Below are 17,322 nucleotides of genomic sequence, written 5' to 3'. Positions count from 1 at the left end.
GACTTCTGCATTATGCGCAAGTCACCAGATTAAAGAAATGTTTGACTGCATAAACAAAAAAGAAATTTTGGTTAATAGGATCTTTTGGTCTGGTGATGCTGTTGTTTTCGCTTTGCTTCAATTTAAATCATTTCGTGTGATCATGGAAATTATTTTTCGGCTAAAGATGGTTGTAGCATGACGGAATGACCTCTTAATAGGCCCTCATTCTCTTTAAACCTGAAAAAATGAAGAATGGATTGGTTTTTTTGGCGATACCATTGATGGTTTGGGATAACATATATCATCAGAATTTGGCGTCGCGAAAATTGCCTAAAATTATTCTGTTTTCCAAAGTTCGGGAAGCTTAATTTTTTAGGATTGTTTATGAGCTCGAATCTTGATATCTGTGTTTTCAGATCAGAATGTCACGTTTTTTCCAGGCTGACTCCAGTTCATCAGAGTCAGATTCGGATGTGTCAAATCATGAAGAGCAATTGCAAGTCACCAGAAAAACGGCTTCTAAGCCGACACAAAACAAATTCAATGTTAAAAATATTTTCGGAGATGAGGCCGAAGATGAAAAACGAGTTGTCATCAGTGCCAGGGAGAAGAGGTCAGTTTCATTTTTATATTTTGACAGGAAGTGATTGTAATATCATAGACCTTTAAAAGGTTTATTGACCTACTCGCAAATAAAAGTGCTCATTGAAAGTGTTCACTTATATGGAAATTTCACTGTAACATTGGAAACTGCATAGCATCTGTTCTCTGCTTCGTTTTTAACTAGTGTTTGTCACAAATTAAGCGTTAGTGGCTGACTGGTTTGTGCGTGAGACTCAAAAAATGTAGGTCATAGGTTCGAATCTGAGACGAAGCCGAATTTTACTAATTTGAGGCTTATTTTACTTTTTCTTATTTCATTTTATAGAGCTGCTTTTTGTCATGTTCTCACAAGTGTTTATAATGAGCTCGCTTGTGTCCATAATGTTCTCATGTTCTCGCTTGTGTCCATAATGAGTCTAAACTGTGTTGTATGTAGATATGAAGAGCTACGCAATCTGATCCGCAGCATGAAAAACTCGAAAAAAATCAACGACTTCTCCAGCATCCTGACTCTCTTCGAAGACTTAGTTAAGGTTTTTGAGAAGTCCAAGGCAGTGCTGGCACGGAGTGGCGAGGATGTGCCGGAGTTCTACATCAAATGTATTGCAGATCTTGAAGACTACATATCACTGGTATAATCTTTACACGTATATTTACTGGAGAAAAAAATAGTGCAACTAGCAAACTGAAAAATTGAATTACATACACCAAAATCTTTCTCAATTTTTTGAAGTACTTCTTAATTTAGCTTTGATTGAGGCAATTATTCATCCCATTTAAAAACGTTTTCTGGTTCAGTAAGTTGGAATGAAATCAAAAACACTTCATTAATTTTTGAAAAATTACTTTTTGGTCATGGTGCACCAAAACTCACCATTTCCGCATTCAGCAGAAAATATTCAGCAGAAAACTATATTTTTTCGAGCTCATGTGATAAAAAAGTTTCAAATATGGTCAAGTTAGTTTTCACTTACAGACTGTAAAGATTTCATGCATAAAGGCTTCGTAGGGAAAATTTAAATTGTCTTACAAAATGTTATGCTGCGTTACTTTATTTCTGCAGTATACGTGGTATAAATTTTAATTTAAATGTATTTTTTGACCTCGGCGCTTTCGGTTTAATTTTTGCTTCCGATTTTTTTTACAAGTCAACTTCATGCTTTAAATTTTGCTATTTATAGCGGTTTGAACGCTAAGTAGCTTTTAGAATGAAAAATTCATCAAAAATTATTTTGTCAAAGTTTTTTAGCTGAACATTTTTTTGCTAAATTTGTCAGTTTTTTGCTGACCGTTTTTTCCGACCATTTGAAAAATGGGGAGAAACTTAGTATTCAAGTGTGTTTCTTTTTCGAGTGAAGCAAAATCAGGTATACAAAAAATCATCGGAATGGGTTGAGTGATATGTCATATCATAGCACCTTCAGTCGCGATTTGAACATAAAAAAATTTCCCAAAAATTTTTCCAAGGGTCGAGAACAACCGGTTCGCGAAAATACAGTGAAAGATTAAAGATGTAATAACTTGTTAAATTGGTCTTTTAGGCTAGTGTTCCTAATTGTTTCGAACGAAAGCTGTATTCGGCTCTTCCAAAACCAAAACTTCGAGCGAAAACTTGACAACAAATTTTCGCAAAGATTTCGAATTTTTTGCATTTTTTGGTTTGCTATACTTTTTTTGAAGACAACTGTTGTCGATTATGCCTAACTAACTATCTTTTTGAGAATTTGTATAATATTTTCACTACACCACGCACAAAAAACGACCCTAATTTGAAAAACTTATTAATTTGAAGAACTTTTATTTGTAGTTTTATGAATATGGTCATAACATTCTGTATAACTTGTATTTACAGTTTCATTAGTTAAATCGCGCATCATATGCTTATAAGTTTGTTTGTCTTAGTTTCATCCAAAATAAAAACGATTGCGATTGCGTGCACAATTGAATGGAAAGAGCAGGAAAAAAAGTTCACTGCTTTCGAGCGAAAGAAGAATATAATAAAACAGTTACGGGCTTCCGCCCTGTGACAATTCACTTCGTCCTGCCATGATTTGGCTGTGCCATAAAGTATCACTTGAGCGTTTGATCGCATTAGAAGTCAGCTTATACAGGACGTTCTTGGCGTCAGTTTTGATTTTTACCTTCCATTTGTTTTCTTTGTTAAAAGGGAAGCAAACTTCAATATCGAACAGCCAAAGTGTACATGTCAACAAAAATCGTGATCAATTTTTTGCTTTGAAAGTAGTTTTTATTGTTCAGATTTCCCAGCGGAATATAAAACTCTCTTATTGATCCAATTTTCTCAAACTAGGTTGATTTTTTCAAAGAAGTTTCAATCATAATTTTCTTGAATTTGAGAGCTTTAAGGCCATATATGCATCTGAGTATTTACACAGGCAAAGCTTGTGCTATAGTATGAACTCTCTTGTTTCCAGCCTAAGTCGCAAATACTGTTGCGACAAAAATGTGTTCATTTTGATGAATAACCAGCTATTAACTACAGCCAATGCTAAGGATAGTAACACAGACGATATTACAAATCCACTTTAGCTTCAAGGTATCATGAATCTGTAGCGTAGAGGTAGAGAAGGAGATCTGCAACAAAATAAGAGGGTTCGAAGCTGGGAAGGGGCGGAAGTTTTAATAATCTTTTTTGTATACTAGTTCAAATGCGTCCGCTCTATAAATTGAGGCATGTTCGTTGGTAATTTTTTTGTTTCAAAATTGACTGGTACTGCTAATGCGTCATAATTGCCTGCGTCACTTAGCAATTATGTTTTTAATGAACTTTTTCGTGTACTAGTTGAAATGCGTCCGCTCTATAAATTGAGGCTTGTTAATTGGTTATTTTCAAATTGACTGGTACTGTTAATGCGTCATAATTGGCGTGCGTCACTTAAGAAATTTTGTAGTTTCAAAGTTTTACTCATTCACGTTTTCCCAGTAGCGATATCGGTCATATTTTTGCTTATGTATGCGAAGTGCAACTTCGCCTCTGTGTATTAATATGCATTGTACCGTTTCTGTTTATAAAATTCTTGCCATTAGTTTCCCGGTGAACAATTTGCTCAATTTTATCATGCTGTACGCGGAATTTATTTCTCCAGACATTCACCTACACGGGTTATTGTCATTACAAGTACCGGGCATAAAAATCTAATAAATTAAAAGCTTATTAACTGAACAGGCTCATTTCTTACATGAGGTTTCTGACTGGCCTAAATGGCTTCTTTTAGTTAGTCTTACTTGAAATATTGCTGTCTTTGAATACAGATTTTTGTTTAGAGTTGGGAGGATAAAGATTTGCGTGGTCGTCTGAGCAAAACTAACGGCAAATGTCTAGGAACACTTCGCCAGAAAATCAGAAAATACAACAAAGATTTCGAACATGAAGTGAAAAACTACCGTGAGAATCCATGGGACTCGGCAGCTGAGGGCGCAGATGGAGAGGGTGGGGGAATGGGTGATGGCGATGACCAAGACATTCCGGAACCCGATAGTGACGACGATATGGACAGCAGGAATTTCACGAAAGACGAATTTCTGGCCATGAAAGATAAAAGTGGCGGTCGCGGAGCCAAAGATGACGAGGTAATTTTTTCCATTTAGAGGCAATGGCAATTAAATTTCAAGATTTCCAATACATCCAAAAAGCGAGTTATCTGAATGGATAATTTTTTGAATAATAAATTGCAAAAAGTTGGAAGAGAGAATTAAAAAGCTGTCTGTGATATTAAGTTGTCAGGCGAGCCAGTGACATGAAAACGTTGAATAACTAGCTTTTCGGGACAATTCTGAAATAGATAATAAGCTATTCATTTATCTGCTCGAACTGTTTGTAACTTTGAATAAAACCAATGTGCCTTCAAATGTGAAATGTGTTTGTTTTAGTCGAGTGTGAGTAGCTGGGGAGGGAGTAGCGTATCCTCCTCCGTAAGTTCAGTCGAAATCAAAAAGGAAGGCGAGAAAATCGTGTTCAAAAACATCGCTCACTTCTTCATCAAAAAGTTAGTGCTTTTAATCTCGTTTTTTTAAGATTAATTAAAGCGTAGCGCAGTGTTATATTGCAAAGTTTCTAAATTAAATTTGATTTTTTGATGCAGAATCGATGCATGAAAAGTAATTTGCAAAGCTCAGAGTGTCTAGGATCTTTTCGTTTTGTTGCATATTTTCTTCGATCTTAATGTAATAATCAATCAGTCCCCGAAAATATGACAAATTTAACCATTGATGCCTAGTTACAAGCTTCATTGAATGGTGTCGGACTTGAAGAAAAAAGCGGAAGCGCAAAAAAGGCATGTTAAATCCATCAATTGAGTTGAATTCCTGAGGATATTTTAAAATTGATGAATGGACCCAGGGGCAGATCTAGGATTTTCTTGAGGGGGGAGGGGGCTGAAATTTTGAAAAAACAGGCATTTTTTGGAAAATTTTGAAAAAAGGCGTAAAACGGCGTTTTTAGGCTTTTTATGGAATATTTCGACCAAAAAAAGCGTTTTTCGGCGCGCTCCCCCTCAAAATTACTATATATTGGCGCCTAAGGCGCCTGTAGAAAGTTTTTAGGGTCCGTCAACAAAAATGGATATCTCTAAATAGTACAAAGGGGGAGAGGAGCGTGCGCCCCACCCCCTAAATCCGCCTCTGAATGGATCGATGATTGTAAAATAATTGGCATCCAAGTTTTTCTTGTTACTAAGATAACGCAATTTCTATTTTGTCGAATGAAAGTTATCAAATGAAATTGATAGCAATTGTTAGTGCATGAAGTTGCAGATTGAAAAGTTAAGATCAGTGAAACGTTTGATGGTCTTTAAAAGTGGATGAACGTAGCTCAGACTCTAGTATAGGTTGCGATGATTTTTTTTTCTTTTTCAGGCAAAAGCCTAAAATTTGTTCAGGCTCAAATGTAGTTTTTTTGTGGTTTGACTTTTGATTTATTTTTGTTCATTTCATTTCCTGTGTTGAAAGAAAGGCAAACTCCACAATTGAGCAACAAAAGTTTAAAGGTCACGAAAAACGTGATGGTCTTGTAGTTTCGAAAATGGAATTTTAAAGAGGACGTATGTTTTTGTATTTCGCGGAAAAAATATCTATCGGTCCAGTTGTTTCATAATTGGATAGTTATATCAATAAATTGTAAACAATGAAATTTCTTAAAATTGAGTGTTTGTAGTTTACATATGCGTGAAACGAATTAATCGTTTTTTGCTTGACATGGAGTTGATTGACACTTTTTCAATTGTTTGATAGTGATGTTTTTTATGATACGTTTTGATAAGGTTGTTTCGGATACTTTAGTTACTGTATGGCCTCGGTTCATTTTACTAAATTTTGAATCAGAGGGAATAATTTCTTGATCGCTAATAATGCGAGCTTTGCTTCGCCACTGAATAAAAACGCATCCAAAATCGACCCAGCGAAAAAGCATTCGAAAATATGAATGTTTTGGAATTCTTTGTTAAAGTTCAAACACATCATTCCATCCATAGAAATATACCCTGGTTGGATCTGAAGATTTTGTTGTCAGTCCTTTCTAAGTCTCGGAAGTTTCTGTTTTAGGATTTGAATGGAACAAATCCATTATTTCAAAAATATATTGTCTTTGTTGTTTCTAGGGAGACGAGTGAGAAAGTGCAGACGAAGGAGAGCAATAAGGAAAAGGAGCAGCGGAAGCAACAGAGGAGGAAAGAGAGGGAGAGAAGACAGTTGCAGAAGATGGCAGAAGCAGAAGGTGGGGCTTCAGGGGACCCCTTTTCCACCGAACGAGTAAGTCAAGAGGAAGAATTTATTCAACTCGACTAAATAGATTTTTTTCGGGCGTATGAATTGCTTCCCAATTTTTGTCAGCTTAATTACCAGGGTGTTTTTGTTTTTTTTTTAAAGTTTTTTTATACTTAATGAATGTCATGAACGTAGTAAAGACACTTGTGTAGGTCATGCAGTTTTTTTTTCATGGAAAAGTCTTCAATCTTCTTATATATTTTCAGGTTAAATTCGAATTCTATTGCTAAAAGGAAGGCAAGAACGCTCTCCAATTATAAAAGCGGAACAGGCGCCAGAAACGTGAATGAATTTAAGATTTGAAAAAGGATTTCAGTTTTTAGATTTCTGGGTGGATTGAAAAATTTACTAATTGATCCAGTTTTCTCCTTGCAGATTTTGAGCAATTTCCTTGCTAGTCGGTTCAAGATGATGGAATTTTTTCAGTTTTGTTTTTTAACGGGTTGTTGGTGTTTTCTAATCCAAATGGTTGGTTGGATTAGAATATTCTATAAATTGCGTTCATTCGAAAAGCAATGAGGTTTTCAGTGTAAGCTATCATGTCACCAAAAAGAAGAAAAAAGTATGGAGAGGGGAATAGTCTTCAAAAGGTTCGGTTAACATCAAGTAAATCTTAAATTTAAAATTTAAATCTAAAAGAAGCGTGAAAGTTTTAATTATCAAAAATCAAACCGCGAAAATCATGAGCATAATTAAGTTTTGGAAAAATCACATGGCCCGAATGAGTGTCTTCACTTCGTTCTTTAGGACTAATAAAGATTGCAAAGCAATTCCAAATGCACAATTCCAAATGTTATTGTTATCTATATATATTTAAATCTAAAAGAAGCGTGGAAGTTTTTTAATATATAGATAAATATAACCCTGAGCATTTTGAATTGCTTTGCAATCGTTATTAGTCCTAAAGAACGAAATGAAGACACTCATTTGGGCCATGTGATTTTTCCAAAATTTAATTATGCTCATGATTTTCGCGGTTTGATTTTTGAGTTTTTTTTTTCAAATTAAATTTAAATAAATAATACAGTGCTGATTTAAATCAACCGGACAGTACGAACAAATGTTGAAATTTCAAGCGCATTTTTCTGAAGTTGGGTTAACATTAGACGAAAAATGGAGAACAAATTGCTTATGGTTCACTTTTTTCTCCGAAATTCTCAACCAAAAATTTACCCCAAAATGGGTCATTTTGGCTTTTTTCTCAATTAGTCAAGAATTACTTTGAAACTACTTTGTTAATTGATGTGAAATATATATCACAAGGAGCCTCTGAGAAATGTTAGTTCGCCATTCGAACTTCTGAAAGTTTCAATTCGAGAAGATTCTATACGTTTTTTTACTTTTTCGATACAAAGGCGTTTCATCGTTGTCTTGTGTATCCGGAAGTTTTGAATGTCCTTTCTGGCAGAATGGCACATTTGCTAAAAGCGAGGCAAGTTACGCACATCAATTACGAAAGACCAAATGGCGCGAATAAACTTCAATTATTAAAAATTTTGAAATCGGATGTTAAAGATTTCCCAGCGGATTGAATAAAACACTATTCGATCAATTTTTTTATTTAGTTAGTTTTAGGACAAAATTCCAGTCTGAAAAGATTCGGTTGATTTTCTTGTGATTGACACTATTCCATTTTTTATTGGCTTTGTTCTACTGTGGGTTGCAATTTTTTTTACCCATGTGTTAAAACTTCCTAAATGTCAAGAGGGTTGAAGTTGAGAAGATTTCCTAAGTTTCCATTGATTTTCATAGTTTTTGTGCAAACTGCTCTTTGATGTAATTGTTTTGACTTTTTGATTTACATTTTTTTACGCTTGCGATTAGCAAGCGTTATCAAACCGGAATTTAATTTTTTTTTCGGGTTAACAACTTATTTAACAGAATTCTTTGAATCACTTGTTTCTTAGTTCATAATAAGTTCAAAATTCTATGCGTTCCCGGCCAAGTGAGCCTAGAGGTAACGAATATGCCTGGGGTGGCAAAGGCCCTGGGTTCGAATCTGACAACCTGTTTTTTTTTTCAAACGAAATATTGCGTTTCAAATTGAGTTGTCGGCCAATGATTTTTCTGTTTATCTGTGGTCGGCATAGTTTGTCACATCTCAAAAAAATTTCTTTTTACTGCGTGCTTTTTTTCTTATAATTATTTTTCTTTTTGCTGCGAGTTTTTGATTTTTTTCTTATAATTAATAGTTTTTCTTACCTTGACCTTGTATTTCCTTTGTTTTTTTTTCGCTAAAAAGTTCTTCGGCCAGAATTATCTCGGCCTTTTTTTTATCGACATAATGACCATGTTTTGGGTCGTTTCAAGGGAAATTCAATTTTAACACTCCCCTTCGACATTTTCAATTTGGTTGTATATTTACCAATCGGTTTCTTGAAATTTTTTTTTTCGTTATGGAAATTTTTTTCCTAATTTATTGGAACAATTTTAGTTTTTCTCAGCAACTTCATTTGATTTTCAAAAAGGGGTAGCAATTGAGAGACCACCTACTTCCATCAGTGCCTGCATACTCGCCTAGAGTCGCTTTTAACTTCACCCCTCTATCTTCAGCCTTCGTGGGGGAATATTTGACCCATTTTTTCGTTTTCTCAAAAACTACATCTCTCAAATCTGGGTTTTTGGTTTCAATGAGTAGAAAGGTGTTCTAAAGCACCCTGCATAAGCGACTAAGCCCATATTTTTTTTTACACATCAAGTTATGGCTCGGCATAGTCAAATTTTTGATTTTTGACCGTTTTGTGAATCTTCGACTTTTCTCGAAAACTAACTTCTTTAAATCTGATATTGTCTGTTCAGTGCAAATAATGGGTGGTGGGAAGCTCCCCTGAACGAGCGGCCTTTCACAAACTTTTTTTACACAAAAAGTTATCGCCTTTGGAAAAGTCAAGTTTTTGAACGTTTTCAAAATTTTTTGAATATTTTCGAGAACTATCCTGCTATATCTGAGACTTAGGGTTCAAATGAAAGAATAAGTTGCGTGAAGCTCGTTTGTTTAGGCGACCAGGCCCAACTTTTTCTGATACTAAAGTCAACCTAGGAAAAGTCTAAGTTTTGATTTTTTAACCGTTGTTGTTCAAACTTTGTTTTTTCTCGAGAATTACCGTGCACAACTGAGATTTTGGGTTCAATCGAAATTACCGTTTGCGTGAATCCCTTCATATAAGCAACTACGCCGTTTTTATGTCACACTAAAATTTATGATTCTCGGAAATGTCAAATTTTTGATTTTTGAAAATTTTTGGTCATTTCTCGCTAAGTATCCAGCCAAATCTTATATCGTGGTTGTAATCGAAACAACAGGTTGTTAAAAGCCTACTTTTATAATTTGCTATGCCCAGTTCGTTTGAGAAAGAAATTATGGCCATCAAACAAGTCAAAGATGTGAAATTTTGACATTTTTTTGTAATCTTTTGACTTTACGTGAAAACTACCGTCTCAATTCTCAGATTGTGTTCAATCGAGAAACGCAGTTCAGGGAATCTTCTCTGCTTGTCTTTTGAGCTTTTGTTCGAATTTTTTTAACATTTAAACAATCAAATCTGAGATGAAAACTTCAATTGAAAGAATTGGTTGCGATAATTGTTGCTGCAGAAGCGGTAACTCCTTTATTTTTTGAAGTCCAGCTATATCTCTAAAGTCCAGCTTTTTAAATCACATTTTTTTCCGATTAGTATAACAAATTAATTGAATATCAATCACGTACCTTCAGCTTTAGCTGGACTCCCAGTTGTTTTTTCTTATCGAGACTTAGGAAAATTTTGTTTCGCCCAGTTTTTCCCACGTGTAATTTTTTTTTCGTCTTATCTTTTTTCATGTTTGTGTTGCATCGCAAGTGATGTGAAGCTCTGCTTCGGCTCTGTGTTTAAAACATCATTCTTTGCTCAAGTAAGCTGGCTAGAATTGTGTTATATTTCAAAGTTGATTTCTTCCAACCCAGCTAGCAGGTAAGTGTTTTTTTTGTGGTACCTCTGCTGCATTTAATTAGCTGTTTGATAGCATGCGTCAGATTTTCCAGTGGCTATTGATTTGGTTCTTTGAGCGCCAATGGCACAGTTGTGTTGTGCATGTGTCTTCTTTGCTCGAGACCTGAGGTGTGATACCTGTACAGATAAGAGTTTTTTTCTATGATTAATGTTTTTTGCCTAATTTTTTAAGCATTACGTTTTCTTGCTTGTTTGCGAAGTGCAGCTCTGCTTTTTGTTTTAGAATTTTTCTTTGGGAGCTATGGAAGATGAAGATTAATGATACCCCAAGTTTTCCTTTTCCGTTCAGTTAAATTGGCTCCCAGAGTTTTTGCAAGTTTCTTGGTAAATTTTAAGCTTTTTGGCTATGGTTTTTTTGAACGTGGCTTCATTTTTTAAATGATTTTCGTATTCATCTTCTTATCATCGAAAACCAATTAATGGATAATTTTTGATAGCCTTAATATTTTTATGGCCTAGCTAACAGGGTTGGGAATGTTTTAAAACATGTTTTAAAACAAGGCAAAAAAAAAACACGTTTGTTTTCATCTCAACGGGCGGTTATCTCAGTGTTGTCAGCTTAGTTTCTGCCCAATAAAAGTTTGCGATTACTTATTTAACGCCGACGGTTGTTTTGCCGGATGTGTTCTTAAGTTGAACATCATTGAAGACAAAAATTTGAAAATTTTGTAGATGTGATTTTGGCGTTTTTTCATTTGTTCGACCGTGGTTTTCATTTCATAGTCTTTCTGCTAGCTTTCAATTCTTTTTATGTTTGGAATTGGAAGTGGTGCAAAGCTGGACTTTTTCATGATATTTTTTGATCCAATAGTATGATTTGTTTATTGAAAACTTGTCGTTGAAAAGTTATCATTGATTCTATTTTAATTGTCAAACTTTTATGGTAAGTTTAAAAAAGGAAGGAACTGCATAAATGCTATGTCTATTCAACAAGTTTTTATACGCCTTCTTCCCGTCGTATCTCGCATTAAATTGAACCGTGTAAAATTGAACTATTTAGACATGAACTATGAATAGAATTAACATCAACACTAGTCAGTGTGATGAAATGAGCAAGTTTTCATACACCTAAGACAGTTGTCATTGATGTTAAGCTAGTTCAGTAGCGGATTTAGGGGGGGGGGGCCTTCCCCCCTCCCCCGCGCACAAATTCGACCCCCTGCCGACCCACAGGGTCCCCCTTTGTACTATTTTGAGATATCCATTTTTGGCTGACTGACTTTATAATTTTTCTAAAGGCGACTTTGGCGCCAACCTATACTAAATTTAAGGGGGGAGCGCGCGCCCCGAAAAAACGCGCTTTTTTGGTCGAAGTTTTCCAAAAAGTGCCTAAAACGGCTTTTTGGCCTTTTTAAAAAACATGCCTGCGGCGCAGAAAATTTGGTCAAATTAGGGTCTTTATAGTGGTTTGGGAGAGCTCATAAAATCGATTTAGTCGACCTAAAAAACAGTCGACAAAATTTTCAATTTTTTTTTTTTTGAAAAATCGTCCCCCTTCGAGAAATTCCTAGATCCGCGCCTGAGCTAGTTATTGGCAGTGATTTTCTTGTCAACTGGTTGTAATCTGTCTTTTTAATATTATTTTGTAATTCCGAATTCAAAAACTGAATTTTGAAATGACCAGTTGCTTCTAGGAGAGAGCTCGTCTGTTCCCGAAAGACAGCGAAGTGTCTCTTGACATGCTCGTGAAGAAGTTCCGAGAAGTGATTTCGAACAGAGGCAAAAAAGGAACAGACAAGTATGAGCAGATTGAGTTGCTGGGAGAGTTGCTGACTGTAAGTGAGCTGAACCAAGCAGCCTTGGGAGTGGGCGTCCAGTGCAAAGTCTACATCAGTCTCATTTCGGCTACTTTTGACCTCAACTCAAATATCTTCGACTCGATGAAGCTCAAACACTGGCTCCTGTTAGCATCCTTGTTACTCAATAATTATCAATTGGTTTACTAAAACATAAGTATTTTTGTCACATCCAGTTAGTTTTTTCTCACCATTACTCAACAATCGATTTAGAAGGAGATGTGTTCTTAGTGCCGCTTTTAGATACGCAATTAGTGCCGCTTTCATTTGGTACTTATAAAATTTTTGTGTATTATCCTGGGCTAACTTTTCACAGCAAAAGTTCAAGTTTTGGCTGTAGCCACATTAATTAAAGCTGGCTGTTGCAGTTGTTGGTTTTTAAATGGTTATTGGATCCGAATTTTTTTGATGCTAAAATGCATGTCAGGTAGGCAAAAGTTGCAAACTGACCTAGAACACCCTCTCTTTATCAGGTGGCGGGCTCTATATAAATCGTTTCACAAAACTACGAAAATCTGATTGAATCATAAAATTTGATTGAATCATCACAACGAAAGCAATTCAATGGACTCTTTTTGATTAGATATTTTGAAGTGTCAATGCTCGAAGTGAATACACTTTTATTGTTCTGATGATTCACTTTTCTTTTTTTTTTGGGAAAAAGTCCTGAAATTTGTACACGCTAAAATTCGTTTTTCGCAACCTAAATGTTGATTTCTGTTTTAGTGTAGTTCAGTTCCAAACTCCCGAACAGTAAAAGTGTAATGGTCTCGTTAAACTTGAATAAATTTTAGTTTTAAAAGACTATAATTTTCTGAATTCCCAGCGGAGTAAAAATTATTGATCCAGTTTTTTCAAATTGGGTCAATTGTATCAAAAAATTGTTAGTTGTAAAATGTTTTTGAAATTCGAAGAGTTTCAAGGGCATAGTTTTTATTTAAAATTTCTTCAAAAAACAAGTCAGCATTGTTTTCCGTTTCCTTGCGTTCATTGACCCTTTTCAAATGTTTGTTGGCTATGTGTCGCTGAAATCCATATAACTGGAGCTTACTTGAAATATGTTTTCTTCGCCTCTTAGTTTCTTTTTCGAGCGTTTCTTTATTAAATAGGTCTTGGTGATTTGTACATCCATACATATTAATGCATTTATGAATGCACTGAAGCATATGTGCACTTTTTGGATCCAATTTAAGTTCATTTGCTGAAAGGTAGGCAAACTGCGCTCTCTAAAATTGTAAGCGGAAATGGCGCGAAAAAACTTGATCGATTTCTAATTTCGGAAGTGGAATTTGATTTTCAGATTTACCTGCGGAATAAAAAAATACCCCATTGAAATTCAATGAGTTTTGAGACCATTTGTGTTTTTCTTTCAAATTCAAACTTAAAAGGAAGGCAAAATCCGTCATCGAAAAGAAAAAATGTAAAAATCACCAGAAACGTGATCAATTTATATTTCGAAAATGAATTTTAATTATCAGATTACTCAACCAAGTAAAAATTTTACCTATTGATCATGTTTTCTCAAATTGGGTTAATTTCATCAAAAAAGTGTCGACAAAAAATAGTTCTAAAAACTCCAAAAGCGGTTAGCCATATGTTTCTATAGTTGAATTTCATTGTTAATTTTTTTTGTTCTTTTTGATCTTTATTTATAGCAAGCAATCGAAAGTGCTTTTTGAAGCAGCCTGATGTTCTTGGCGGACATGTAGTTTGTTTGGTTCTTAAATTTTCAGAGACGTTTCTTGCTGAATTTGGAATTTTTATATCATGATTTTTGGACCGAAGCCTCACTTTTTTGTATGCTTTCCATCTTATAGTTATCAAAAAGAAACGAATGAGTTTGTGTTATCTGAATCCTCTGTTTTTGGTAATTGAGTTCTTTAAAAATTGCACAAAAATTTTCTGAGTTATCAGCCGACTATTTTTTCATCGTAATTCATTTAATGATTTATTTATTCGTAAGAGTCAGATAATCTTTCGGACTGGCATGTAGTCATATTTTTCTGTCATATTTACTCTTGGATGAAATCTTCTTCTTCATCATCTTCTATTATGTGAAAGATGTTTATTCGTTTGTTTGGTTTTAGTGCATTGGAACACCTGGAGAAGTTGTGTGCTCTGGTGTGTGATAACATCTCGTGTCTGAAAGTGGACCCCACTTTCACAGAGGAAGAAGAACAACTGAAGAAAGAAAAAGACAAGGAGACGACAACAACAGCGTCATCAGCTCAAGTCAAGGAGAAAGCAGAGAACCAGGAGAACGGGTAATTTTAAAACTGGTTGTTGCGAGTCATTTTCAAAGCAAAGTGATCCACAAAGTTATTCGATATTTCGTCAGCATGATGACTATCTATTTCTTTGTATTCGTCAGCATGATGACTAGAACTTTCACAAAATCTTTGAAGTGTTTGGAGAGGTTTGATTTTATCCACATTAATTAATTGTGAATGAATGTGGCGAAGAAACTTAAAAAGGTCGTGATGACTTTTTTAGGTTTGACTTATGATTTTTTTTTTCAAATTAATTTCAAGTTCATGTGCTAAAAAGATGGCAAATTACGCTCTCCAATCGCACGAACAAAAAAACTAGTTTTGAAAGTGGGTTTTTACACATGCGAAACTAGTGTATTAGTACGAACCTTCTTTTTTTTCCAACATAAATCGCAAATATTGGTGCGGCACTTTTATGATGCCTCACCCCAATAATGGTGGGGCAACTTTACAGCTTTTTGATAGCATGTGCTTTGACATTCGAATAGTAATAATTTAACACAGTTGATGCATTTTGAATTCATCGAATGAACCGATAAAAGCTATTTGTTTCAAACAACATCGCAATAATGAAAACTCTATTTCAGAAATTTTTAAACTCATTATATCTCGCAATATTTTGAAATGCATAATTTATACATAATGGGGCTTTATGCTTTGCAAAGTTTGTTTTATTCCAAATTTTTAATTGCAAAATTGAGTCTATTTGTATTTGGTGCTGAGTCGCATTGGCAATTTGTTAGCATATGTAGCTGCTTTATTCGTGACTAGTATGTTTCGGTTGTTAAGCCTGAGTGGCTGAGGGGATAGTGCGTGAGACTCAAAATCTCTTGATTGCAGTAGGTCGCAGATACGAATCCTACACGCAGCCGAGTTTTTGCTAATTCGAGGCTTATTTCGACTTTTTCTTATTTCACTTGATAGAGCTGCTTTTTGGTCGTGTTCTCGCAAGTGTTTGCGAAGCGCAGCTCCGCCTCTGTGTAATTTTTACGTTTACTTATTGATCCAGTTATATGAAATTTGCTTAATATTTTGTCTCAAAGTTGTTACAGATTGTTCTGCAAATTCAAAGAGCTTCAGTGCCATATTTTTTAACACTATATTTAGTTCATTGACAGTTATAATGAGTCAATGAACTTAGTTCGGACTTTTATAAGGTCGCTCCACTAAACTCCTCTATCGAACAAAGAAAGTGTAAAGGTCATGAAAAATGTAATCGACTTTTACACTAGTGGACAAAATTACGCGTAAGTTCAAGTTTTTTCTCTAAAATGTCTCTTTTCAATGTCCATTTTGGACAAGAATTTCTTGGAATTTCAGTTTCTTCACACTAGGTTTTTTTACCTATATATATATTTTAAATAATTCAATATTTTATCTGTTTAATCGCGTTTATTGATTCTTTTCCATCTGTCTGTTGGCTATGTTTCAACAATCTGTTGGAATTGTTCTATTTGCAGTGTTGTTTGTTTATTTGACCGTTTTTCATTGATACTTGTAAACAAATTTTTTGGAATATTTTTAAAAAAACTACCTAAAAATTTTGGCTGTTCGATTTTATGCTCATTTTTTAAGATATAGTATCGGTTATGTTTTTTTTTAAAAACAGTGCTGGAGCTGCAGATTCAAAAGAAGGAGAGAGTGAAAGTAAAGAAAAGTCGGATGAAGAGCCCAAAGAAAAGGAGAAACCGAAGGGTGAACGCGAGTTCCTGTACAAAGTGAACGGATGTGTGTTGACCATGATCAATCGACTGAGCACGGAGTTCACCAAGATCTTGCAAGACTCGGACTGTCATTCGACTGACTATGTTGACAAGTAAGTAGATCCTATCGGTCAGATATCTCCTGTCCTTTTGGAAGTTTGTGCTATTCATCTATACGGATGAAAAATGAATGCGTCGAGTTGTAATAAAATAGTTGTTTTGGGCAGTTTTTGAATACTTTAGAGCGTAAAAGGTGTTTTAAAATCAAGTTTAACAGAACGGAACCCAAAAAGACTCTTGAGACTACTTATTTTCAGGATGGTTTATCCTTCATTGCTATCTCCAAGTTATCTTTGTCGTTCCGAAAGGATGCATAGAATTGATTAATCCACACGGAAAGTCTAAATGAAATTTAAGAGCAGCGAAAAATGAATATCGTTAGGAGTTTCTGAACGTGTTTATCTTAGTCCTTTCCTTATTCGGCCTGTTTGTATAACTTATGTTGCGCTTCTGATGTGCTGCCTTGATTTTGTTAGACTGCGATATGAGCCGCGAGTGTATCAACTGGTGGTGCGTTGCCAGACATACCTGGAACAGAGCGGGGCTGAGCCGGAACAGCTGTGCAAGTGCTACCTAGCCAGACTGGAACTCCTCTACTACAAGGTAAATCTTGTTAACTATCGAGCGACTAACGGTTTTACATTTTAGTTAACCCTTTCATGTCGATCTTCAACTTATTTGAGAGTCTCAACTTGTGTGAGCAGGAGAAACACATCTTCTAACATTTGTAGCCAAATTTGTATTACTTAAAGTACAGAGGATCTTGTATGTTATTTTTTTGCCCGGCTCCTTTTTTTCGGAATGGAATTAGATAAATTTTAGATAACAAGCGGAACAAGAATTTTGTCAATAACTGGGTAACATAGCTATGAGTAGTAAACATAAGTTTTTCTAAGTCAAAATCGTTTTGTTCTTCAAGTATTGAAATTTTCCTGTAAGCTGCATAATATGATATTGTTTCGTTCTAGTATCAGTAAATTTTGAAGTTTTTCTGTAAACTGCATAATATGCAATTTTTTGCTCCAGTTTCCGATAAATGGTAGTGTTTAAAAACAAGACGCTTCGTAGACGCGATTTTTTTTGCTTCCAGCATTAACCAGTACTGGCAAGCTTGTGATCAGAAACAATTTGACTTCGAGCC

At 35.0% G+C, this 17,322-nt stretch overlaps 1 protein-coding gene across 1 annotated transcript in view; it reads left to right on the top strand.

Moving 5' to 3' along the window:
- The first annotated feature begins 401 nt into the window (after positions 1-401).
- Positions 402-17,322, top strand: part of LOC134847700 (eukaryotic translation initiation factor 3 subunit C-like) — a 29,314-nt gene continuing 12,393 nt past the window's right edge. Inside the window, exons 1-9 of the mRNA XM_063864875.1 lie at positions 402-595; positions 1,022-1,217; positions 3,871-4,176; positions 4,477-4,592; positions 6,201-6,351; positions 11,987-12,255; positions 14,236-14,412; positions 16,028-16,234; positions 16,658-16,784. Of these exons, the coding sequence (XP_063720945.1) occupies positions 405-595; positions 1,022-1,217; positions 3,871-4,176; positions 4,477-4,592; positions 6,201-6,351; positions 11,987-12,255; positions 14,236-14,412; positions 16,028-16,234; positions 16,658-16,784 (1,740 nt within the window). The 5' untranslated portion in view covers positions 402-404. The remainder of the gene's footprint in view (positions 596-1,021; positions 1,218-3,870; positions 4,177-4,476; positions 4,593-6,200; positions 6,352-11,986; positions 12,256-14,235; positions 14,413-16,027; positions 16,235-16,657; positions 16,785-17,322) is intronic.

The sequence above is a fragment of the Symsagittifera roscoffensis genome, chromosome 6 (assembly GCF_963678635.1).
Source record: "Symsagittifera roscoffensis chromosome 6, txSymRosc1.1, whole genome shotgun sequence".
NCBI classification, from domain to species: Eukaryota; Metazoa; Xenacoelomorpha; order Acoela; family Convolutidae; genus Symsagittifera; species Symsagittifera roscoffensis.
The sequence above is the reverse complement of the archived record's forward strand: the minus strand, read 5'-3'. Positions and strand labels throughout refer to the sequence as shown.